Genomic DNA, 23870 nt, shown 5'->3' on the forward strand with positions numbered 1-23870 from the left:
ACATGTCTTGTGTGGCCGCTATTCAATGAATAGCGGCTGCAGAAAACTGACATGTCAGTTTTTCATGCAATCGGATGGAATCCCAGCCGTATCGTATACTATGTGCATACGCTCCATCCGGGATTCCATTCATTCAAATACGACGTATGTTTTGCATAAGTCACGGCCGTTGTTAAATTGCAACAACGACCATGATTTATGCAAAACATACATTGTAACATGCCCTACCTAATAAGAGCCAATCTAATTCCATCCATAAATTTGTAAAAGATTTTTGAAGCCAAAGCCAGGAACGGATTTGAAAAGAAGAGAAATCTGTCTTTCCTTTATGACCTGTTCCCTGTGTATAATCTGTTCCTGGCTTTGGCTTCAAAAATCTGTCAGATAAATCTGTCTGTGTAAGCGCACCCTAACATCTGAGTTTAAGACCAACAAAAGAAACCAACCGAAAGATGAACAAAGACGTCACTAAGCAGGTAAGTTAAATAATTATTCTTTTGTTTATTAAATACTGTTATAGATTGCAATTATACAGTTTTGTTATTTAAACTATAAATATGGCAAAATATTTATATCTGCTCTTTTGGGAGTTTGATGACGCTAGAAATAGGTCTGGTTAGATTTATTTCATAAATTGATAATACTACTGAGTACTTACTGGAATACTGAAGTTTTTCTCAACAACCAAGTTGCTTCCTGCTCTGATGAACATTTCCCTAAATATACAATATCCCGTACTCATCCAAGCTAAAGTATGTTATTCTTCAGTGCACATACGAGGTATTAAGCATATCTCAAAATTAGGAGGGATATGTCCAAGCCCGGCTCCTACAGGAGCAACTGAGATCTTTTCAGGGGGCACCGGAGATTTGATAGTGAAGTTCTGCAATAGCATAGTGATAAAAATAAAAAGCTCCATATCTGCCAAGCTCTTGCCCGGGCATATTCTTCTACCTGTAAAGACATGTCAGTGAATGCAAAGATGAATAGATTATATCGTTAGTAGATCATACACTCCACATTATATTATATACATGCTTAATTTAATTTATTCGGGACAAACTAACTCCATACTTGTAGGTTTTCCAACCTATTTCCCCTAAAATAGCAGATGATCATCAGGGGATTCAGCCAGCTGTTACTATGTGGTGAGCTGGGGGTCTCTCTGATGTTGTAGTACAGGAGGCAGCGGTGTTGCGGTACTGTTGCAGCACTTGTCATGGGGCCTAAGTAGTAGTTAGCTCTTCCCAGGTACCTACACACACTCTGAGAAATGTTCCTATGATGCTTTTACATGGTGTGTTGGTGCAGGACACAATCACAGAGAGTTTACGAGTAACTGTAGAACTTAACTTTACTTGAAAATCTTTTGAAGGTGCAATACTGAATACATTTACAGTTCAATAATACCGCTCCCCGTACATAAGGAAAGTTAGCATGGGAATGGGTTCGTCAGTAGTTCCCCTTTCGGAATGCTTGAACTTCTGCGTTAACAGATATCCTGAAAATTTGAGCGAGCTTTTGACTTGGGACATTAGCAGTCTCTTGGTTAAGTGACGTGAGAGAGGTTTTAGCAGTAGTTACAGGGTGGACTACCTAGAGGGGCACTATCCAAAAAGTATGGTACACTGCTGTACAGGGTCCTGACAACTTTGGTTTAGTTGCAATGACTTTACGACAGAGAACACCACTTTTTACATCAGAGAATCTGTTCATGCTGTGATGAGTACATGGGCATCACATCTAGTAGTACTTGGCACCAGAGTGTTAGCTGATAGGAGGAGACCTTTCACGTTTGCTAGAAAGGACTTGGCAACTTACAGAGGGGCACTTCTCCAACCTCTGAATTGACTAGGAACATTGCGAAATGCAGTTGTTAGGAGCCAGCCCGCTCCCTGGAAACTGGCCTGGCCGGGTGCAGGGAGCTTGCTGACAGAGTCCCTAGGTACCGGATTGCTAGGGGTGCGGCGGCGTCCTGTCGTCCTGCACATATGTATTACATTATTCATTACTGACTGGCGGATGGCACCACCAGTCAGCCTGTAGTTTGTGTCTGGGGCTGGGACTCCAGACTACATAAGTATTCTCCCCTGTCTACCATTCCCTGCCTGCAATTGATTGGTTGGTTAAAGGGCCCCCCGAGCAGGCCGGCCGTTGCTATGTGCGACCAGTGCAGTCAAACAGGGATCTGGCCACCAGCCTGTCAGGGGGGAGCGCCCTGGATGGGTAATCTATTTACCCATCCATGGTGCCCCCTGCAGGCCCCCCCCCCCAGCTGCTGCACTGTGCATTGTAGCTATGAGCACTCGTAACGAGTGCTTATAGCTACCTTCAGCAGCACTGACAGAGAGAGAGAGCTATTGGCTCCCTCCCTGTCAGTCAGTGGCTGCACTTCTTGCGGTCACAAGAGGCCACTCTCCCTCTGGTGTCTGCGTCCGACGTCACTGGAGCGCCGGCACCAGGGTAAGGGGAGTGTGGCCTCTTGTGACCGCTGCAGTGCGACCACAAGAGTGAAGAGAAGAGGAACGCGTGGACCCAGGTGAGTATAAGGATTTGATTTTTTAATGTTATATGGGAGGGGGAGCACACGGGGGGCACTATATACTATTGGGGGCAGCACACGGGGGGCGCTATATACTATTGGGGGGAGCACATCAGGGGCGCTTTATATACTATTGCAGGAGCACAAGGGGTCTATATACTACTGGGGGAGCACACGGGGGGGGGGGTTATATACTACTGGGGGAGCACATGGGGGGGGTCTATATAATACTGGAGGAGCGCACAGGAGGGCTGTATATAATTGGGGGAGCACACGGGGGGTCTATATACCACAGGGACACCTTAAAACTATGGGGGCACAGAGGGGTGTAACTACTATATAGGGGCACAGAAGGGTGTAATTACTATGTAGTGGTATAAGGGACCTAACTACTGTATGTATTGGAGCCTAAAATGTTTCTCTGGCAGATTCTGGAGAGAATATTCACAGCCAGGGGAGACATCATGGTGGCCCAGACTGGATGGAGAGAAAAAGAAAAGGTGACAGATTCTGATCGGAGAAGACGCCCCCTGTGAGTCACTGGATGTAACTGGATTCTGTTATAGGCTTATAGTGATAGGGGTCATGGTGTGACGGTATTATGTAATGGTATCATTGGTAATATCTTCTTGTTTTGTTCAGTGCAGTTTTCATGTGATATGTAATCACTGTATGGTGGAAATAGTTTTATAAGGTAACTACTGTATGTATTGGGGGACACTTTCAGTACATTATACTGTGTGTGGAACTCCGATTCTGATAACTCGTGGGGGGGGGGGGCACTCTTGAGGGCTATGCATCGGGCCCACCAATGTATTGAAATGGCCCTGTTCTCAAGCATATACTTCCGGAATGAATATCACTATACAGAGTTCTAAGTTAAGATGCTCTGAAATTGTTACTTAGGGTACGCTAAAACAAACATGTCAGAAAATGTCACCTCTTGTATTACCATAAAATCCACCCAGTCCGTCATCTACTTTGATTTAATCCTCACCTGCAGAAAATGGCAACAGGGCCTCTTTCTTTATAAGTTTTCCATTTTCATCCAAAAAGTTTTTCGGGTCGAAATTCTCAGGATTACCAAACTGTGTCTTGTCATTGTGCACGCCGGTGAGTAATGGAGTGAAAGCTGTTCCCTGTGGTTAGAAAAATATGAGGAAAAATGTACGCATTTTATGAATTTTACATTTTTAAAATTTTTACTCTTAGCTTGACTTGATGTTCACCTTCTTAAATTTATAAATGCGAACTTGTGTATCCATGATGAGTTCATGGGGAAGAGACAATGGTGCCACATCTGCATATCGCTGGATCTCATAGATGAAAGCTTCTGTGTAAGGCATGTTGTGTCTGTCTTCATAGCTCGGTGGACGTTGGCCAATTACATGGTCTATCTCACTGTAGACCTTTTCTGAAGAACATTATATATATAAATATATATATATTTATTTATTTATTTATTTTTATGTATCATTCTTACAGGTTTATTTACCACTTTGTAAGTTTTCATTGATCTTTCTCGACTTAGTTACTTACCTGCTATATTCGGGTGTTTTATGAGAAGTAACAATGAATATCTCAGTGTGGAGCCCACGGTTCCTGTCCCACCAAAGAATAAGATCAAAGCGCTCATCACCAAAGTATTGGGATTGAAGAATGTTGCTTTATTCTTCCCTTCCTGTATTAGAAATAGGAAGATTCATTGTCTACAATTAAAGGTATTGAATAATAATATACATAGCACAGTCCTTTCACTTTTTTGTACCTTCTCCATTTTGATCAGGAAACAGTCTATAAAATCCCTTGGGTTATGAATGTCCAAAGTCTTCATGTTGTTCTCCATCTTCTTCTTAATAAAATCGGTCAATAAAGCAAAGTTCTCCCCTATTTTACGGTGAGGTCCAGGTAAGTACCGAATAACATCCGGGAATATGTTGTATAGCTGAAAATACAATAACCAAAACTCTACTCATATGTGAACATGATCAAAATTCTTATGAGTCCTTGGACTCCCCAAAAGGTAAAATATTGGCCCTTTTTTTCTACAGATGAAAGTTATATAGATTTGTAATTTACTTCTATTAAAAAATCTCAAGTCTTCCCATACTTATTAGCTACTATATGTCATGCAGGAAGTGTTTTATTTTCAGTCTGACACAGTGCTCTCTGCTGACATCTCTGGCCAAGACAGGAACTTTGTCTCGATTTTATATGAATCCCCATAGAAAAACTCTCCTTCTCTGGACAGTTCCTGTCTCGGCCAGAGATGTCAGCAGAGAGCGCTGTGTCAGACTGAAAATAAAACATTTCCTGCATGACATACAGCAGCTAATAAGTATGGGAAGACTTGAGATTTTTTAATACAAGTAAATTACAAATCTATATAACTTTCTGACACCTGTTGATTTGAAAGAAAAAGATTTTGGCTGGACAACCCCTTTAATACTAAATAACGCTATTGTTATGAGATGTTTTTTTTTAAATAATATCCATGATGGTATAGGGTTGCAAAATTGGTAAAGTGATTGTTTATGCAGCCCAGCTGGCCGATTGATTGCTCCAACCTCGCTGATCATCTCTTGTTGGCGGCCTCGGAGGAGCAAAGATTGGTGAGTGTAAAAGGATCCTTATCCTCCATGCCCACGGATAGGCCAAGTAATAATCTAAAACGTCAAGTACTAGATTTCTTTTAAACCTAAGGGCATACTCACTAATCCCCAGCGGGTGCTCATGATACGCATGTTGTCTTGAACACATAGCATAAGCTTTTGGAAATGTCCATTTTCATATTCAAAGCGGTTACCAAACACCACAGAGCAAATAACATTGGACACAGCACGTTGTAAATGGTAACTGGGATCTATCGGGGAGGCTAAAATAACAAACAGAAATAGGTAAATCAACAGCTAAAACTAATTAAAGTGACTCTGTACCCACAATCTGACCCCTCCAAACCACTTGTACCTTGGGATAGCTGCTTTTAATCCAAGATCTGTCCTGGGGTCCGTTCGGCAGGAGATGCAGTTATTGTCCTAAAAAAATACTTTTAAACTTGCAGCCAGTGCCAAACGGGTGTATCTGTGCCCTAACTTTGCACCACCCCTCCGTCCCTCCTCCCCACCCTCTTCATCATTAGGAATGCTCCAGGCAGATTGCCTCCTATTCCCCACCTGTGTCAGCCCGGCACATGGGCTGGATCGCTAAGGACCTGTGCAGTGTTCAGCATGGAGAAAATGTTCCAGTGGCATTCCTAATGATGAAGAGGGCAGGGAGGAGGGACGGAGGGGTGGTGCAAAGTTAGGGCACAGACACTCCCGTTTGGCACAGATCTTGGATTAAAAGCAGCTATCCGAAGGTACAAGGGGTTTGGGAGGGTCAGATTGTGGGTACAGAGTCGCTTTAAAGAAAAAAATGACCAACAGATTCCAACTTTCCAATAGTTGTCATTATCTGGACATTCATCTTAAAAAGGTCAACTGCAAATCAGCCAATGCATTGCGTCCTACTAGGCCCCTACCAGTAGGGAATGGTTGGGATGTTGTATGTTTTCAACAGGTTATCCATGATTCCAAAAATATTGCTGGTTTCTCCAAAAACAGCTCCACCTTTGTCCTCAGGTTGTGTGGGGTATTACAGCTCAGCTCCATTCACTTCAATAGAATTGGGCTGCAATAACTGTTTCTGGAAGAGGGCAACTATGTTTTTGTGATCCTGGATAACCTCTGGTATGATGTTTTACCATGCACTGTGCGTTTCATGTTTTTATACAGGCACTGTCATGCTGGAGTTGTGGGAACTGGGTTTTTAAAGACTTTGCACCATTTTGCTAATTCATTACTTTATGTATGAAGCTGTCATTTGCTCATTGTACAGTGTACAGTGTATGTAAGAAGTATTTATACATGTTGTGTCTTGGTAGTGGTAATGATGGTGCAGTGTTATTTAAGAAACTGTATGAAGGTTGTATTTGGCTAATGCATGTTACTGCTATTGGATACCATGCTGTATACAATATCAGGGCAGGTGGCAGAAGAGCACAATCCATTATCAAGCCAGGCCTATAGTCAAGAAAGACTTTTTTTCCAATGAACAAAATATCAGTTATTAAAGGTGAAGTCTGGGGGGCAAAATATGATTTCAGATTTTTTCCATCGATGTCAGTAACGGTTAAATTGTTTACATTTTTCTGCAAATATAAAAATCTAATCGGGAAACCATTTAGCCATCTTAGGTCAGAGGAACAAAGCCTCTGAGATGTATTAAAATAGTTGTTAAACGTTACCATTTGATTTTCTCAGCACATCAGTAAGATACCGGGCTTCTTGCCGTATCCTTTCCTCAAAGCTAGTTTTTCCAACTCCAAAACTGCCCAGTGTTAGCATGGCGAAACGCCTCAGCTCCTTCCATTTTTCACCATTACTGAATGCAAACTCTGCAATATGATAAGAAAAATTAATTCCATAAGCAAGCAAGTCCCTTCTATTATAAGCTGTAGAAAGTCACTAAGATTATTTTTTTACAACACCTTTATAAGACCCATGGAGAGTAAGTCAGACAAAATGCAACAAGTCACTGCTAATGGCAAAACATAAACCCAATACAGACATGAAAATCGGTAAAAGCAGCCCCCTCAACTGCTAAAGAAAATCTCCACAAAAATAATGAGCCTCTTGGCATACCATTTGCACCCCAACCACGGTAAGGTGGTCTCATGCCCGGGATGGACCCTACACTTTACTCTGGCCCATTTTTGAGCCAGAATACAACTAATACTGGCAGAAATAACTACCAGGGTGTGATGGATTGTAAGGGTTAATTAAGAATATTCCTGAATAAACAAAACAAACTAGTACTTAAAGCGACTCTGTACCCACAATCTGACCCCCCCAAACCACTTGTACCTTAGGATAGCTGCTTTTAATCAAAGATCTTTCGTGGGGTCTGTTCGGCAGGTGATGCAGTTATTGTCCTAAAAAACAACTTTTAAACTTGCAGCCCCGTGCCCAACGGCCGTGGCCTTGAGTATCTGTGCCCTAACCTTGCACCACCCCTCCGTCCCTCCTCCCCACCCTCTTCATCATTAGGAATGCCAATGGCAGGATTTTTCCTATTCCTCTGCAGTGAACACTGCACAGGTGCCTTAATGGTCCAGCCCATGTGCAGTGTTAACACAGCTGATGAATAGGAGACAATCTGCCTGGGGCATTCCTAATGAAGAAGGGTGCGGGGATGAGGAACAGAGAGGTTTTGCCAGCCTAAGGCACAGACACAGACAGATTTGGGGGTGGGCAGATTATGGGTACAGAGTCACTTTAAGGGGAATCAACAGTGGGACATCCTAAGATTGCATTATTGGTGAAAACTTCTGGCAAAAAGGGATGGTACAAAGCAGTTAACTCCTTTGGGAATATAACTTGATCTTTGACCTGGGTCCAAAAGTGTCCCAACTGGTTCAATTCTTTGGAAACTCTAGAAGAAGGAATTGGCCAACCATCTTACTAGTGTGATGAAAGGACAGAGCCAAGAACTAATACACCAGGATCAAAAGAACATAAAGCATACCTGGCTCAGTACTCACCATCTCCTTTGGTAAAGTCAAAGAATGAAGGATAATAGGCTCGGCCACTGAACTCTTCTGCTTTGTCAATTAAAGTCTCTTTGATGGCTTTATAGCTGCACAGTACGATAACTGGCTTACTCCCTTCATATACTGTGAATATGTCACCATATTTTTTTGACAACTAGGAGAGAAAGCAGAAAATTTACAACCCGACAATTTATGATCTGATCAAGAATCATATATATAACCAGTTATATTTTGTTACATATCATTTTTTAAAGCTACTGTATGAACATACAACAGTGCTATTCACACACTAGTATAGTTTAATTCCGTCTAGACTATACCACCCAAAATTTGACAATACACCTAATCAGCCATTCCAAACTTTTACTTTTCCCATCAGAGGATTGACCCAATATTCTGAAGATTTCTCCAATATATCTGACAGCTGATCAGAGCAATGTTCTAGCTTCCTGCCACGAATGGGCCAGAGACACTAAACCTCACCGCCCTTATCATACATGGGGCAACAGAATATCACATTATCACAAATGAGTATCCATCTGACTTCTATTTTTGAGAACACAGGACATAGTAGACAAACCCAGTTGCAGTTTATTTTACAGCCCAAGAATCAGGTATGTTAAAATACAAAAAACCTAAAACTTGCTTTACAAAGTAACGGTATACAGCCCCCAACAGTATGATGTTTGTAAAGATAGGGTGTGAAGGATTTTCAACCTTTTGTTCTGAGACGGATAAGCCACCACCAGAGCCATTACTGTGTATTATAGGTTTGTTTCACCATTTTACTTACATCCAGAAGTGACTCTACAATATTATTGAAGTTCATCTTGTAAAGAGTACCAATGATGGGAAGAGGAGTCGGCCCAGGAGGTAGTGCAGACCTCTCCAACAGTATCTTTATATACTTTGCCAACAAGCTGGTTATGAGAATCACCAAGAGGACTGTGACTACTGAGTATAGATCCATCCTGTGAACAGAGATTTAGATTCAGATTCTGGAAACTTCTAGACAGCAGAGACTTTGTTCTGCTAGGCCATCTCTTTAACCCTCATTTACACAGATTATATCTGGCCCAGTGGAAGGTGAGGAACTAAGCACTGTCTCATATAGTAGACAACCCTCCACAAGACCTACAATGGTGGTATGGTATGATATTATGAACAGTGTAGTCTTGGGGTTTTTGTGTCATATTTTTGCACAACTGCTTCATTGCTCAAAAATTTGTGATTTTTAGTTCCTTGTCCACCAAGTAAAAAATGTGTGTGACAGCATGAAGTCTTATATGTAGGGCTATGTTTTTAGGAAAGTTTAATTGTTTAGTGTATGTGCAACTTTTTACTTTTCTGTTTGGGTACAGCAATGGAACGTTTAACGTCCGGCAGCTGGAGAAGTTTGATGCAAACCTAGCGGGTTCTAGAAAACAATCGTAGGCTCTATCTTTGTTTTCCGTGCAGCCCTAGGGCAGCAAACAACTTCACATGCTAAGCATTGGGTTCGGAGAGCGCTGCCAAACCCGAACATTTTGGTAAGTCCAATCAGTGCTAGTCACATCTTCTGACTGTTTAGCCTTATGTAAAGGAGTATTGGAAGGAACCTCAGTAACCTAATTTTTCCTTGTTATTCCTTTCGAAATTCCGTTTGTGTTCTGCCATAAGATTTCGGACAACCATGAAGTAGTGTGGTGTCCCACCACAGGAGTTGCTATTGGTTACACCCTTCGTAAAAGCCTGTACTTTTTGAGTGTAAGTGGTGATGTAGTAGTGCTAAAGTTTCCCCACAAGATGTCGTTATTACAAGAGTGTATATTCAGTTATTGCACAGCTGTAGTACTTAAGGGGTTATTATTTGTTTGTATGTCACATGAATCTGTACGCTAATGAGAGTTCTTTCTTCTTCTCACCTATCATCTCTCTCTTTACTTCTCTCATACGCACTCCTCACCCACCCACTCACAGCACACCTTACGGGGGCTGTAGGAAGGAAGTCAGATGGGTAGAGGAAGTGTAGTGTCTTTTGCCGCTAGACTCTGTAGAGGGAGGGCACAAGCCAGAACGCTCTCTACAGCAGTCCAGTTGGGCCCTGGCCCCTGCCAGGTCCCCAGTCTAAGTTGTGGTCTGGACCCAGAACATATGTACCTAGATACAGTTTCTCCTCAAGCAACCTCACTCAACACTATGCAGTACCTTCACTAGAGAGGACAAGTCAGGGATCATCTCAACCCCCGCCTTGGACAAGGAGAGACACAGTGCAGGACACTATTCATAGAAAGTAAAGGAACTGATCCGGATAGAGCAAAGTTGCTAGATGCCTATGAACTCTATCTCGCAGCGTGGGTGTAAGCAGGGAACCCTCAGCATTCCGTTTATGTCAGGTAAAAAGGTCTGAGGCTTGTGTCACCCACTAGGCCGGGTCCCCCAACACTGGTAGGGGAATAGGTGGTACAAACACCAAAGAGTCAAAACACGGGCACAAGTATTCTCTCTCTCTTCTCAAGTATCCTTCTATTTCTACCTCCGAAGTTCCGGCAGAGCACAGTACCACTTGGGTTGGGAATCTCTCGATATCCTTCTCTCTACTCTTCTGATCCACTACTTCTCAGTACGCAACCCAGTCAGCACGACTGTACCACTCTTTCTGCTCTCAATACAGATCTGGATCCTAAAGTATTAAGTGTCTTATCAAGTGTGAAGTATTGTATCAAGGCAAAGCTGTATTATCTACTGCCTACCTCAAGTGTCTTCAGAGTAAACTAGATTTTATTTATGCTAAAGAGACTCTGTGATTCCTTGTCAAGCATCGACACAGTACACACACACTCCTTGGATCATCTCCTCTTTCTGTGGGTGGCAGTACCAATAGTTCGGATGGGTCACCATTCCACTCTGGACCACCGTGATAAGTACCCAAGGGACCCTGCAACAACCCGGCATGTCACTGTCCACAGGGGAACAAGGTATAGCCGGCCCTTTAAAATAAAAGCAGGTGTGCCACCATACCTGTGTGCCCCACCGGCACTGGCGTCAGGACATAACATCACTGGGCACGGCTATATCTCGACCAACCACTATAGAACTGGTGTCACACCTAACCATCTGGCAAGTGACTGGCCGTACCACCTCCACACCGGGGGTGTTCACCACAGTAGAAAATCTCAGTCTGTAATATCCCTCTGAATACTCCATGCTATGGACATTGTGCTCCGTGTCAAATATCATCTACCCAAGCACTGGAAGAGCTATTACCCGAGTTGTGTGCTGCCTACAGACCCCAGGAAATGAAGTTTTCACAAATTTTCAATTGGTCATTGTTATGGCATTGTTTTAAGAACTGCTGTTAACCATATAGCTAGAAACTTGGGGAGCTTTTTCTTTCATATCACATGAGAAGTAAATAGTTGCTCTTGGAATCGGTAAAACCTACAATGTGTGCATCCAAAGTCCACAGCTTGTGCTGAGATAAACAAACAACAAAGGTGCAATAAATACCCAGGAGACAATTTCTAATCCTAAATGACTGATAGCAGTAGTATCAGATGAATAAAAAATAAAATTCATTATACTTTAAAAGATAAGGAAGATTTACTATTGGTCACAGCTATACTGTTATTGCAGGAGCTACTGTGAGCCAAATACCAGAAAATTTTAAATTTTTTTGTGTTTTTTATGCCACACAAGAAGTACTGTAAATACTGGTTCTTGGACTTGGCAAAGATGAAGGTTAAATACTATGTATACAAAAGGACTGCATACAAAGATGTGCCACAGATGTCAAGTTCTAAAGTCTAACTAATAAATATTAGACCCTTCGGGTGCACCGTCCAGTAGTGTCTGGTTGTTTAGCGCCCATAGACTTAAAACATTCAAGTGATCTACATATTACCCTGCAAGGACTTTCCTGAATGTCCTTGCAAAGTCAATATTGGTACGGAGATTGTGACAATGCTGTAAAGGAAAGCTGGCTGGTAGTGACAGCTCTCTAGGGAAATTGCAGCAATGGTTTATTGCCATTCGTGCTGTATATACAATGGTCAGTGTGAAAAGTATACCCAGCTCAGCCCCTGCATCCTGTCCTTATGATGTGATTTCCAGGTAGTGGGTAGCTCCAAGAACTGCTGGGTCTTAGCAAATGACAGACTGGTACATAGGGAGAGAGGAAGCTCGGCCAGTGAATGCAGTGTCCCAGAACGGGTGCCCACTGCTTCTAAGTAAGCCTGTATAGGTCAGTACTATGTATGTGTATATGCTCTGAGACTGAGGTCTGTAGTATGCTGCTCTCACCACTTGGTGTCACTGTCACGCATCAAACTATTGAGCACAGTTGTATGGAAGATTGATTTGTAAGCTGACTGAGATCCAATCCATGTTGAGGGTACCTCACACAGGGCCCTCCCCATACTCCCAGCCTGTCTGGAGCTCCACGTTGTGTCACAATGTGTGTTTCCCACAATCCTAGAGTTTCCTAGGGTTATAAGAGGTAACGTGAAACCGATTTAAGGAAGATGAGATCAGAGATTGGAGTTAGTGTGAATAGTGGAGTTAGGTTGCAGAGAGTGAGCAAGTTATACCAAAAGAGTTCAAGAACTAGCCTTGTCTGGCTAGAGAAACACTAGAGAGACCAAAGATAGGGGAACCTTTATCCACACAGAGGGCCTGTCAGAGGAATCTACAGGAGGTTTTCGAGTCAAGTCAAGTCAGCAGTTAGCTAAGTGTAAGTTCAAGCCAAGAACTCTGCTCCCATACTAGGATTTCTAAAGGGTCACCCTGATGGCTAGCTTACCCAGATTTGAGGTCTCTGCATTCCTGACTGTGTGTCACTCGGTGCCCAGAAGATAGCAAAGGCAGATGTTCATCCCCATGGACGCAGGTACTGTTTATCGCCACTTAATCTTTAATCTGAGGTCAAGTTGCTGATGAACACACTGTGATTATCCCTCCCGGCATCACAAAGTTTCAACAAAGTTGCAGATAGGGACTCTACACCAGCAGTCTCAGAAAGGAGGGAGGAGGGAGAGACAGAAAAAATACTTACAGTTTTTTGTGTCTTCAGCAGAAAACAGCAGCTTAGAACTGGGGAAAGAAGACGGAATAGATAATGTAAAGTATGAAATGCATTGGTTGTCTCACCATGGGCAGCAACATATCAAAAGTTATGTTTGAGCAGAATACCCCTTTAATTAATATTTCTTATGTATGCACGAAAAAAAACAGAACCCAAGACTGGTTGACATACTGTATATTACCATAACTATATATTTTATAGAGTTTTAGATGCATCTGTGTATAACTCATCTACTTCAGCAATCCTATTCAGCCTCAAATTGCTCTTTATAAATATATAGAAGAACATACCTACAAGGATCGTCCTGGAAATCCCTTAGTAGATGCAGCCTGGTGATTTCAGCAGCCTTCTGCACTGCACAATGCAATATCCTTTTATTACAGTGGCAGCTTTATGTAATCTCTGTTAGAGTCACATTTATGTGCTGAGAGCCAGAAAGAATTGGACCAAATACAAAGTCCATCTAAAAAGAAGGCCAGATATTTCCTAATAGAGAAGTAATATCATTGCAGACAAAGGGGTACTCCATCGAATATATATATATATATATATATATATATATATATATATATATATATATATACAGTGGTGCCTTGGATTACGAGCATAATTGGTTCCGGGACCGTGCTTGTAATCCAAATCCACTCTTAAACCAAAGCACATTTTCCCATAAGAAATCATAGAAATGCAGACAATTGGTTCCACACCCCAAAAATCATGATTTATTATTCTGAATAACATGTAAAAAATAGAAACAAACATTCAGAAACAGCAGAATATGTGATATTATAAGTTACTGTACAGTAATGGAGAGGATGGGAAACACAAGGGCTGACAGAGACTGCAGGGAGCATGAAGGAATGAGCAGGGCAGATGTGGGCACATACATGCAGCACTCTCTGTCCGGGGAGAGAGGGGTTACAGCTATGGAGAGATTACCTCCACAGTCCTGTCCCCTGATGCAAGCCCCAGCCTGAAGTGGATCTGCTATGATTTGGAAGGTTAGGGAGACTTCCTGGGTCAGAGTACAGGGCTGTAGACCCCCCTATACAGGCCATGCCCCTCCCCCACTCGCCCTCCCACCCAGTACAGGGAGCTCTTAAACCAAAGCAATGCTCTTAAACCAAGTCACAATTTTGAAAAACTGTGAGCTCTTAAACCAAAACGCTCTTAGACCAAGTTACTCTTAAACCAAGGTACCACTGTATATATATATATATATATATTATATATATATATATATATATATATATGAAAAATCTGAAAAATATCTGATCTTCCAATACTTATCATCTGCTGTATGTCTTGCAGAAAGTGGTGTATTCTCTCCAGTGCCCTCTACTGCCACCTCTGTCTGTGTCAGGAATTGTCCAGAGCAGTAGCAAATCCCCATAGAAGACATCTCCTGCGCTCCAGACTGAAAAGAATACACCAGCACCAGGACATACAGCAGCTGATAAGTACTGGAAGACTGGAGATTTTTTAATAGAAGTAAATTGCAAAGCACTTTCTCACACCAGCTGATTTCAAAGAAAAAAATCTTAGCTGCAGTACCCCTGGAGTATTCATCTGTCCTCATATACAACTAGAGTACACTCAAGAACTTCAAATGTCTGATTGAGATATTCCAGCGTACATTTTACTACAAATAGCCAAGGGTTTTACAATATGATCATTGGCCATGAAGTTTTGAATGGTGAATCATGTTAAAAAATTTAAAATACAGACAAGAAGAGAAAGGAGCTCTGCACCTCACACCTATGGCTGACACTAATGCCTCTCTGTTACATTTTAAAACCAACGCCAGGATGTTGGTATATAATTTGATCAAACCATATTGCCCCATGTACCACCTGCAGGTCCCCTGGTTCACATGAGCCCCTACACTAACTCAACACTGTTCCAGTCAGCGACCACTAACCCCGCAAAGCAAGCACAAACAGGGAAGGGAGGCCATAGAATGGCCCTGCAACCCCACTGTCACAGGACCAATCCCCAAGGGCCCCCCCAAACCCAGCAGACACCGCCGGCGGAGAAAGAGGTCACCAAGCAACACAAGTGTAAACATGGTCTTATCACTCACCATTGCTCCTGCAGATAGAATGGGAGAAATAGGAGGTACTAGTCATGTGTACACAGCCGAGAGGCATTAGTGTCAGCCATAGGTGTGAGGTGCAGTGCTCCTTTCTCTCCTTGTCCGTATTTTACATTTCTCTCTTTAGTGAGTGTTAGCCCTCCTCCTGTAAGACCCACGTTACCGCAATCAGCAGGAGGCACCTGTGCACACATGACTAGTACCTCCTAGTTTTCCCATTGTACCTGCAGGAGCAATGGTGAGTGATAAGACCATGTTCACACTTGTGTTGCTTGGTGGCAGCTCTCTCCGTTGGCGGTGCCTGCTGGGTTTTGGGGGGGCCTTGGGGATTGGTCCTGTGACATTGGGGTTGCAGGGCCATTCTATGGCCTCCCTTTCTTGTTTGTGCTCGCTTTGCGGGGTTAGCGGTCGCTAACTGACACAGTGGTGATTTAGTGTAGGGACTCATGTGAACCAGGGGACCTGGCCGTGGTACATGGGGCAATATGGTTTGATCAAATTATATACCAACACCCTGGCGTTAGTTTTTAAATGTAGCTGAGAGGCATTAGTGTCAGCAATAGGTGTGAGGTGCAGCGCTCCTTTCTCTCCTTGTCCGTATGTTAAAAAATGTGCTTCACCTGTTAAACCAGTATGGACACCAACTTCCTTTGTAAACTGCCGAAATGCAATTTCCTGTAGGACTGGTGTGTTTTACCTTGTAGTGACTAGCTGCACAGCCCACAACCGCCATGTGTAAATCCTAAAACCTGCCTTAGGACGTATTCTAAAATTGTTGTCAGTGCATGTGGCAGAAAGCACGTTCCTATGAGGTCACCAATAGCCGTGCAATGTTACTGGGATGGATGGGCCACATTGCTCAGCTATTGATGACCGCACAGGGGAGTGGTTAGTAGGAACACAGCTGTGCTCTTTTCATCACTATTTCCAATTCATTTTACATCCAATTCAACTCTACATACATTAAACAGAAGTTAAAGGGAATCTGTCAGATACAATTCACATCCCAAACTGCTGACACTGTTAGATGCTGTTAGATCAAGGAGACACATGGTACCTTCCATATCTCTGTCTGTGCTTCCATAATGTAGAAAAATATTTATTTACTGGTGCAAAGTGTCAAAAAGGCGTTCCCAAGTTAGTGAAGTATGGCAAGCTGGAGTGCCCCTACATAATAGCTTAACCATAAATGTTACCATTAGTTTAACCCTAATAGGCAGAAGATAACTATATAAGAAGAAGGAAACAAGAATGTTGTACCATCATAGCCGGGAATAACTGCATTTTATTAGGTATTACAAAATAATTATTTACATGATAACATTAGACCCGAGTTGAGGAACTTTCCACCTTCCAGCTGTTGCAAAACAACAGTTCCCATCAGGGCCGGGACAAAGGGTAGGCCAGGGTAGGCGATGGCCTAGGGCGCCATCTAGTGGTGAGTTACAGGGGGCGCATTTTCAATCTCCCAAAAAATAAATTTTTACTACAGGCTCCTGTACTCCTGGTGGCTTCAGAGTGCTGTCCCTCCCTGCTCACCTTCAGCATCCTCATGTGCTACCACTCTCTCCCCCTCCTGGGCAGACAGTGTGAATATCCCCTCACCCCGAGCAGGAGATCATTGCTCTGCCCTGAAGATGGCCTGCTAGGACCTGCTAAAATGACCTGCTGGGACCCATGTGATCTCCTCACTATCTGATTGCTGGAGGCTGTGCCGACTGCTGGGGCTGCTGTCTGGTGAGTTCACTGACTCTCATCATCCTGTAGGTGTAGGGAGGCTGGGAGTGCTGGGAGAGGGAGGTCACCTAGGTCACAGGACTGCCCCATATCCCTGCACTGCTCCTCTATACACAGCACTTCCCATATTTTTCCCCAACCTGAGGGTCACCAGCTGCTCCAAAACTACAACAGTCACAGCATGATAGGAGTTGTAGTCCTGCCACAGCTTGGGAGCCACAGGTTGGTGAACACATGTGTTTATTATGTACAGGCTAATCCTCCTGACACTGGCGCTTTATATCCTTATTGTACTGGGTCAGGCAGGATCAGTATATGATGTGTATATGGCGCTGTGCTGTCATGGTATAGGGGAGGTGTATGTGGCAGGATCAGTATATGATGTGTATATGGCGCTGTGACTGTGCTGTCATGGTATAGGGGAGGTGTATGTGGCAGGATCAGTATATGATGTGTATATGGCGCTGTGCTGTCATGGTATAGGGGAGGTGTATGTGGCAGGATCAGTATATGATGTGTATATGGGCTGTGACTGTGCTGTCATGGTATAGGGGAGGTGTATGTGGCAGGATCAGTATATGATGTGTATATGGCGCTGTGACTGTGCTGTCATGGTATAGGGAGGTGTATGTGGCAGGATCAGTATATGATGTGTATATGGCGCTGTGACTGTGCGGTCATGGTATAGGGGAGGTGTATGTGGCAGGATCAGTATATGATGTGTATATGGCGCTGTGACTGTGCTGTCATGGTATAGGGGAGGTGTATGTGCTGCATCATTTTCTCTGTTCCTGAAGTCTGTAGCGCTGTATATTCCTGTTATACCTATAGCACAATGTGCACCATCATTATACCCGAGGGGCCTGCTGTGTGACACCTAAATTCTCAGGATGCCATGTGTGACACTACTACATTCAGGTGGCACGGTGTGTTACAGTCAGGGGGTACAGTATACACGGTCCTTTTACATTCAGGGGTACAGTATACATGGTCCTGTTATATTCAGGGGGTACAGTATACATGGTCCTGTTACATTCAGGGGGTACAGTATACAGGGTCCTGTTACAGTCAGGGGGTACAGTATACATGTCCTGTTACACTCAGGGGGTACAGTATACATGGTCCTGTTACATTCAGGGGGTACAGTATACATGGTCCTGTTACAGTCAGGGGTACAGTATACATGTCCTGTTACACTCAGGGGGTACAGTATACATGGTCCTGTTACAGTCAGGGGGTACAGTATACATGGTCCTGTTACATTCAGGGGGTACAGTATACATGGTCCTGTTACAGTCAGGGGGTACAGTATACATGGGCCTGTTACAGTCAGCGGGTACAGTATACATGTCCTGTTACATTCAGGGGGTACAGTATACATGGTCCTGTTACAGTCAGGGGGTACAGTATACATGGTCCTGTTACAGTCAGGGGTACAGTATACATGGTCCTGTTACAGTCAGGGGGTACAGTATACATGGGCCTGTTACAGTCAGCGGGTACAGTATACATGACCCCCACATACAGTATAGCCCCCTGGCCGTCCCCGCATAGTGTACAGTCTACACTGGGGGGGGGGGGGGGGGCGCGCCATTTGTCTTCTCTGCCTAGGGCACCAAAACTCCTTGTCCCGGGCCTGGTTCCCATCATGCCTGCACAGCCACATCTGGAAAGTGGACATGTTATACAACTTGCATATTTCCCATTGACATAAAAGTTACAAATAATGCTGTGCTAAGAAGTTAATTCTATAAGTGTTCAGACCGCAACCTGGCTTTGTGTCACGTGATACAGATGGGCTTTCGATGCATGTCTGTGGGGTCTGTCTAGGTCGCACACACAGAGTGGAGAGATGAACTCGCTCTGTTCTGTACAAATCATCGCCCAGCAGTGTCCTCCACAAAGGGAATCTTTCAGCTGTAATTCACCTTACAAACTGCTGACACTGTTAACGCCCTGTTCCATGGAACGATTATCGGCCGTATTTGGCCAATAATCGTCCTGTGCAATAGAAGGCAACAATCAGCCAACATCGTTCACGTTGGCTGATCGTTGCGTCATTTGTCTTTCAAACATGTTGAAAGACAAATGACTCATACAGCAAAGATCTGCTTCCATCGCTCCGTGGAATAGGGGCGGCGGCAGCAGACCGCACTGCCTGGATGATCTAGCGATCACCCGGGCAGCCCCACCCCCCCTCTCACTGGGCCCCCAGGAGCTCAGGGTCCTGCGCGGTAGCCCAGATTGTCCTCATTATAATCTGTCTATGCCCACTCCCCCCCATACACTGCTTCCGTGCCCCCTCAAACCATATACTGTCACATATAATGCTCCCTATATACTGGTCCCCAGAGAGAGAGAGATTTATCAAACATGGTGTAAAGTGAATCTGGCTCAGTTGCTCCTAGCAACCAATCAGATTCCACCTTTCATTTTCCAAAGAATCTGTAAGGAATTAAAGGTGGAATCTGATTGGTTGCTAGGGGCAACTGAGCCAGTTTCACTTTACACCATGTTTTATAATATTGTATATAAGGTAGATGTATATTTTATTAACAATAATACTTATTCCTATAGGGACAACATATTGTGCAGCATTCATGACTTTCTCTGCCTTCCTTACAGGAGTCTCCTGATCCTATATTCCTATCTACTCCCCCACCCCCCACCCCCCTCCCCACCCTCCCCACGAGGTAAAACTCTCCGGGGGGTTTCTTCGCCTTCCTCTGGAACTTTAGGTCCGGTGACTCTCAGATCAGGATAATATGTGCAGGTGGGAATGACTGCGGCGCGTTCTGTGGTCTCCACCAGACCTGACCTGAGAGTCACCGGATCTACTATTCATTATAGGGCCGGTAATATTTCATTACAATGCTGCATATTGCTTAACATTTTTTTTTTTAATTAAATTAAATAAAGAATTTGAATTCATTTTGGTGTTGTTTCATTTTGTCTCCAATTTTCAGCGATTGCTGCTCATAATAATAATAATAATAATAATATTAAGGAATACTTTTAAGGTTTTTACTTGAAAAAATCACACGTATATATTCATACTACTAGAAGAAAAAAAAAACTAATATGAGAAAACCATCAGACTTTACATAGGTGGCTCCGTGGTTCACAAGTTTTGTGGTTGGGACAGATGGTGGTGGGTATAAGCAGCAATTTCTAAGTGCTATTAAAATAGCTCAGGTGAGATGGTCGATCTCATGATAATCTACAAAAAAAATTAAATTACAATCAGAAAAATAAAAACAGTTTTAGCTTTGTAACTGGATTTACTGGGTCATGTGACAGCCTAGAGCTCTGGGTTATTCACCTGTGAACGCATAGTAACCATGCCGGGCGCTGGATACTGATGTTGCACCAGCTGGTGGGCTCTGGTGTTTTGGGTCGACTTGTCACAGTGGCCAGGAGTGGTAACACCCACCGCCAGACACACGGGCACCGGACCTTTGGTAGGACCAGTGTGAAGTGCAGGTGCAGCAGCAGAGATGACAGAGTCCCGACTTAACCAGATGCTAATTTTACACTCAGGGGGTACAGTATACATGGTCCTGTTACAGTCAGGGGGTACAGTATACATGGTCCTGTTACAGTCAGGGGTACAGTATACATGTCCTGTTACAGTCAGGGGTACAGTATACATGTCCTGTTACAGTCAGGGGGTACAGTATACATGGTCCTGTTACAGTCAGGGGTACAGTATACATGTCCTGTTACACTCAGGGGGTACAGTATACATGGTCCTATTACAGTCAGGGGGTACAGTATACATGGTCCTGTTACAGTCAGGGGGTATAGTATAGATGGTCCTGTTACAGTCAGCGGGTACAGTATACACGGTCCTGTTACAGTCAGGGGGTACAGTATACAAGGTCCTGTTACAGTCAGGGGGTACAGTATAGATGGTCCTGTTACAGTCAGCGGGTACAGTATACATGACCCCCACATACAGTATAGCCCCCTGGCTGTCCCCGCATAGTGTACAGTCTACACTGGGGGGGGGGGGGGGGCGCCATTTGTCTTCTCTGCCTGGGGCACCAAAACTCCTTGTCCTGGCCCTGGTTCCCACCATGCCTGCACAGCCACATCTGGAAAGTGGACATGTTATACAACTTGCATATTTCCCATTGACATAAAAGTTACAAATAACGTTGTGCTAAGAAGTTAATTCTATAAGTGTTCAGACCGCAAGCTGGCTTTGTGTCACGTGATATAGATGGGCTTTCGATGCATGTCTGTGGGGTCTGTCTAGGTCGCACACACAGAGTGGAGAGAGGAACTCGCTCTGTTCTGTACAAATCATCGCCCAGCAGTGTCCTCCACAAAGGGAATCTTTCAGCTGTAATTCACCTTACAATCAACTTCAGTGCAATGCAGAAAAATGTAAGGAATGCTCACATGTGCTAGTGCAAAAAATATACAACCCTTCTTAGACAGAGTTTGGTAAAGGAAGAAAGTTGTTTGTCAGGGTATTGTAGACCCTTGCCTAATTAGTACAGTACTCTGTTGGCATGTATGACGTATAACTTTAAGAACTCCTCATACTCACGTTTAGATAAATCTGACGGCCTTCTGCCTACACAGGCTCAGAGACTGCCCTGTGAGGTGGTATGAGTCCCAGGCCTCTGTCTCTGGGTGAAGCTAAATAGTGAAAGTTTTCGCAGTGTTGTCAGTAGAGAGTGGCTAACTTGCATCTGTGCTCTACTACAGATCAGGCCCTCTGCCTTTTCATTTCCCTGAAGTGAAGATCCTTAGCACAGGCAAGGGTGTTTCCTATTTCTCCGGTTACCCCACTACTAAGGTGTAGCAGCGCATAACTGCTGTGGTCTTTTTCTCTCAAACTGGAACTAGACTATTCTGCCTCTTCTCTGGTCTACAGCCAGACTACTACGAACGTATATAGGGCCGTGTAACAGGAAGCGTGTGTAAGAGAGAGTGAAAACAGGCTAACCTTCCTACAGGTACTGCAGCTGTACACAGGGGGAGTGAGACACCTAGTGGCTGTAGTAGAGCACAGCAAATAACTTCACTGGCTGTGGCACCTGAGTAAACTAGTTTTACCTGGGTGCATAAAGTAAAGATCATAAAAATGGCAAAAAAATAAAAAGGCAAATAAGCAACTGAGAAAGAACTGTGTGGTGTGTGACAGGCAGGCTTGTAAGGTAGCAGAGCCTCATCATGGTTAGAGACTCGGAGAAGCACTAAGTAATGCAGGAAGTATATGCAGCATATAATAGTGGAGGGAAAGAGATCCATGTGAGACGAGCCTGAGGGGCACAATAGTTATGGACGCTTCTTCTGCTTTGTTGTAAGTAGTCACGGTGTCTACTGTGAGTTACAGATATGGCCGGTGCCTCAAGGGTGTAAGAAAGGACAGCTGCACTGACGTCAGCAACATTATAGTCTGTTCCTTGTGGCTGAGAAGGCCTACAGCATGCTTCCTATCGTTGTTGTTGTGACAAATGGCAGTAAACACCAAGGTAAACTGCAACCTGTGTCTGTTCTCTGTCGAGGAACTTAATGGCTGCCTATTGGGCTAGAAGGGCATTGTGTCCTGCTTCCATCCTGCCCCTCCAGAAAGCAATCCTCAGCGATGCCTACATATTATATGTGTTCCTTCGTATACCTTGTTATTCCATTCCTGATAAAGAGACCCAATATCAATTCTGTTTTGTAGCAATCCATCTCAGGTCTCATCATAAACTGATGTATTTAACTCTGACCAGCAGGTGGAGCTATAATACTAAACAAGTAAATTACATTAAAGTACCATCAATTCTATCACCCCAGCACAACATGCAGACACAGGGAGGAGACCCCCATGGAAAAACATGGAGCAGACCCCCTTATGTATACATACCATAGATGGACAAAATGGGGTCTAAATAGTAAATTATTCGATAATGAGGGTTTATAATCATAGCAGATTGTCAGCATCTAGTCTGCCTATATATCAGCTATGTGCACTCTACCTCTTCATCTCGCTGCTTAACCCTTTGAGGACCAGGCCCAAAATGACCCAGTAGACCGCGCAAATTTTGATCTTAGTTGTTTTTCCCTCCTCCCCCTCTAAGAGCTCTAGCACTTTCAGTTTTCTATCTACAGGCCATGTAAGTGCTTGTTTTTTACAGGAATAGTTGTACTTTGTAATGGCGTCTTTCATTTTACCATAACATGTATGACGGAATCCCAAATATATTATTTCTGAAGATATAAATTGGTGAAATCATAAAAAAGAATGCAATATGGTAACGTTTGCTCGGTCCTGTGTCTACGTAATGCACTATATGGTAAAAGCGACATGATACTATTATTCTATAGGTCAGTCCGAACACAACCATATGCAGGTTTACACAGATTCTCTAATGTTATATATTTTTTTTTAAATGAAATCCTTTTTTTGGGCAATTAATTATTAATAAAATGGGCCTGTTTTGACGCTTATAGCAGTTTTAGTTTTTCACATACGGGGCTGTATGTGGTGTCATTTTTTCCGCCATGATCTCTAGTTTTTATTAATACCATATTTGTGAAGATCGGACGTTTTGATCACTTTTTATTAATTTTTTTAATATATAATGTAACATTAAATCGGTAATCTGCACACTTTTTTCCCTCTTTTCGTGTACGCCGTTCACCATTCGCAATGACGCTTGTTGTATTTTAATAGATTGGACAATTACGCACGCTACGGTATATTATATGTTTATTTGTTTATTTATTTTTATATGTTTTTTTATATAATGGGATAGGGGGTGATTTCAACTTTTATTGGGGGAGGGGCTTTGGGGTAGTGTATTAGTGTTTTTAACTTTTTTTTTTTCACATTTGAAGT

The 23870-nt window shown here is 43.4% G+C and overlaps 1 protein-coding gene across 2 annotated transcripts; it reads right to left on the reverse strand.

Moving 5' to 3' along the window:
• Positions 1 to 477: 477 nt before the first annotated feature.
• LOC138802965 (cytochrome P450 2F2-like) lies at positions 478 to 13567 on the reverse strand. Of its 2 annotated transcripts, XM_069986761.1 has the most exons (11): positions 13485 to 13567; positions 13165 to 13202; positions 8926 to 9103; positions 8124 to 8286; positions 6828 to 6977; positions 5257 to 5417; positions 4311 to 4487; positions 4082 to 4223; positions 3772 to 3956; positions 3540 to 3681; positions 478 to 954 (listed from the first exon to the last, which is right to left on the reverse strand). In XM_069986761.1, exons 3-11 carry the CDS (start codon positions 9100 to 9102, stop codon positions 758 to 760), a joined length of 1494 nt encoding a protein of 497 aa, XP_069842862.1. In that variant the 5' UTR covers position 9103; positions 13165 to 13202; positions 13485 to 13567; the 3' UTR covers positions 478 to 757. The 2 variants fall into 2 exon arrangements, with proteins under 2 accessions (XP_069842862.1, XP_069842863.1); XM_069986762.1 differs by lacking the exon at positions 13165 to 13202 and having other exon boundaries at positions 13485 to 13565.
• Positions 13568 to 23870: the final 10303 nt, after the last annotated feature.

This window comes from Dendropsophus ebraccatus, chromosome 10 (assembly GCF_027789765.1).
Source record: "Dendropsophus ebraccatus isolate aDenEbr1 chromosome 10, aDenEbr1.pat, whole genome shotgun sequence".
Taxonomy (NCBI): domain Eukaryota; kingdom Metazoa; phylum Chordata; class Amphibia; order Anura; family Hylidae; genus Dendropsophus; species Dendropsophus ebraccatus.

What these genes read in the sequence shown, in the direction of transcription:
- LOC138802965 (XM_069986761.1), bottom strand. Translation starts at nt 9,102, where the DNA reads ATGGATCTATACTCAGTAGTCACAGTCCTCTTGGTGATTCTCATAACC. An exon ending in TGACTTTACCAAAGGAGATG is followed by an intron (nt 6,978 to 8,123) that starts GTGAGTACTGAG and finishes ATCATATTGCAG; the next exon opens with AGTTTGCATTCAGTAATGGT. An exon ending in AAAACACCCGAATATAGCAG is followed by an intron (nt 3,957 to 4,081) that starts GTAAGTAACTAA and finishes AATGTTCTTCAG; the next exon opens with AAAAGGTCTACAGTGAGATA.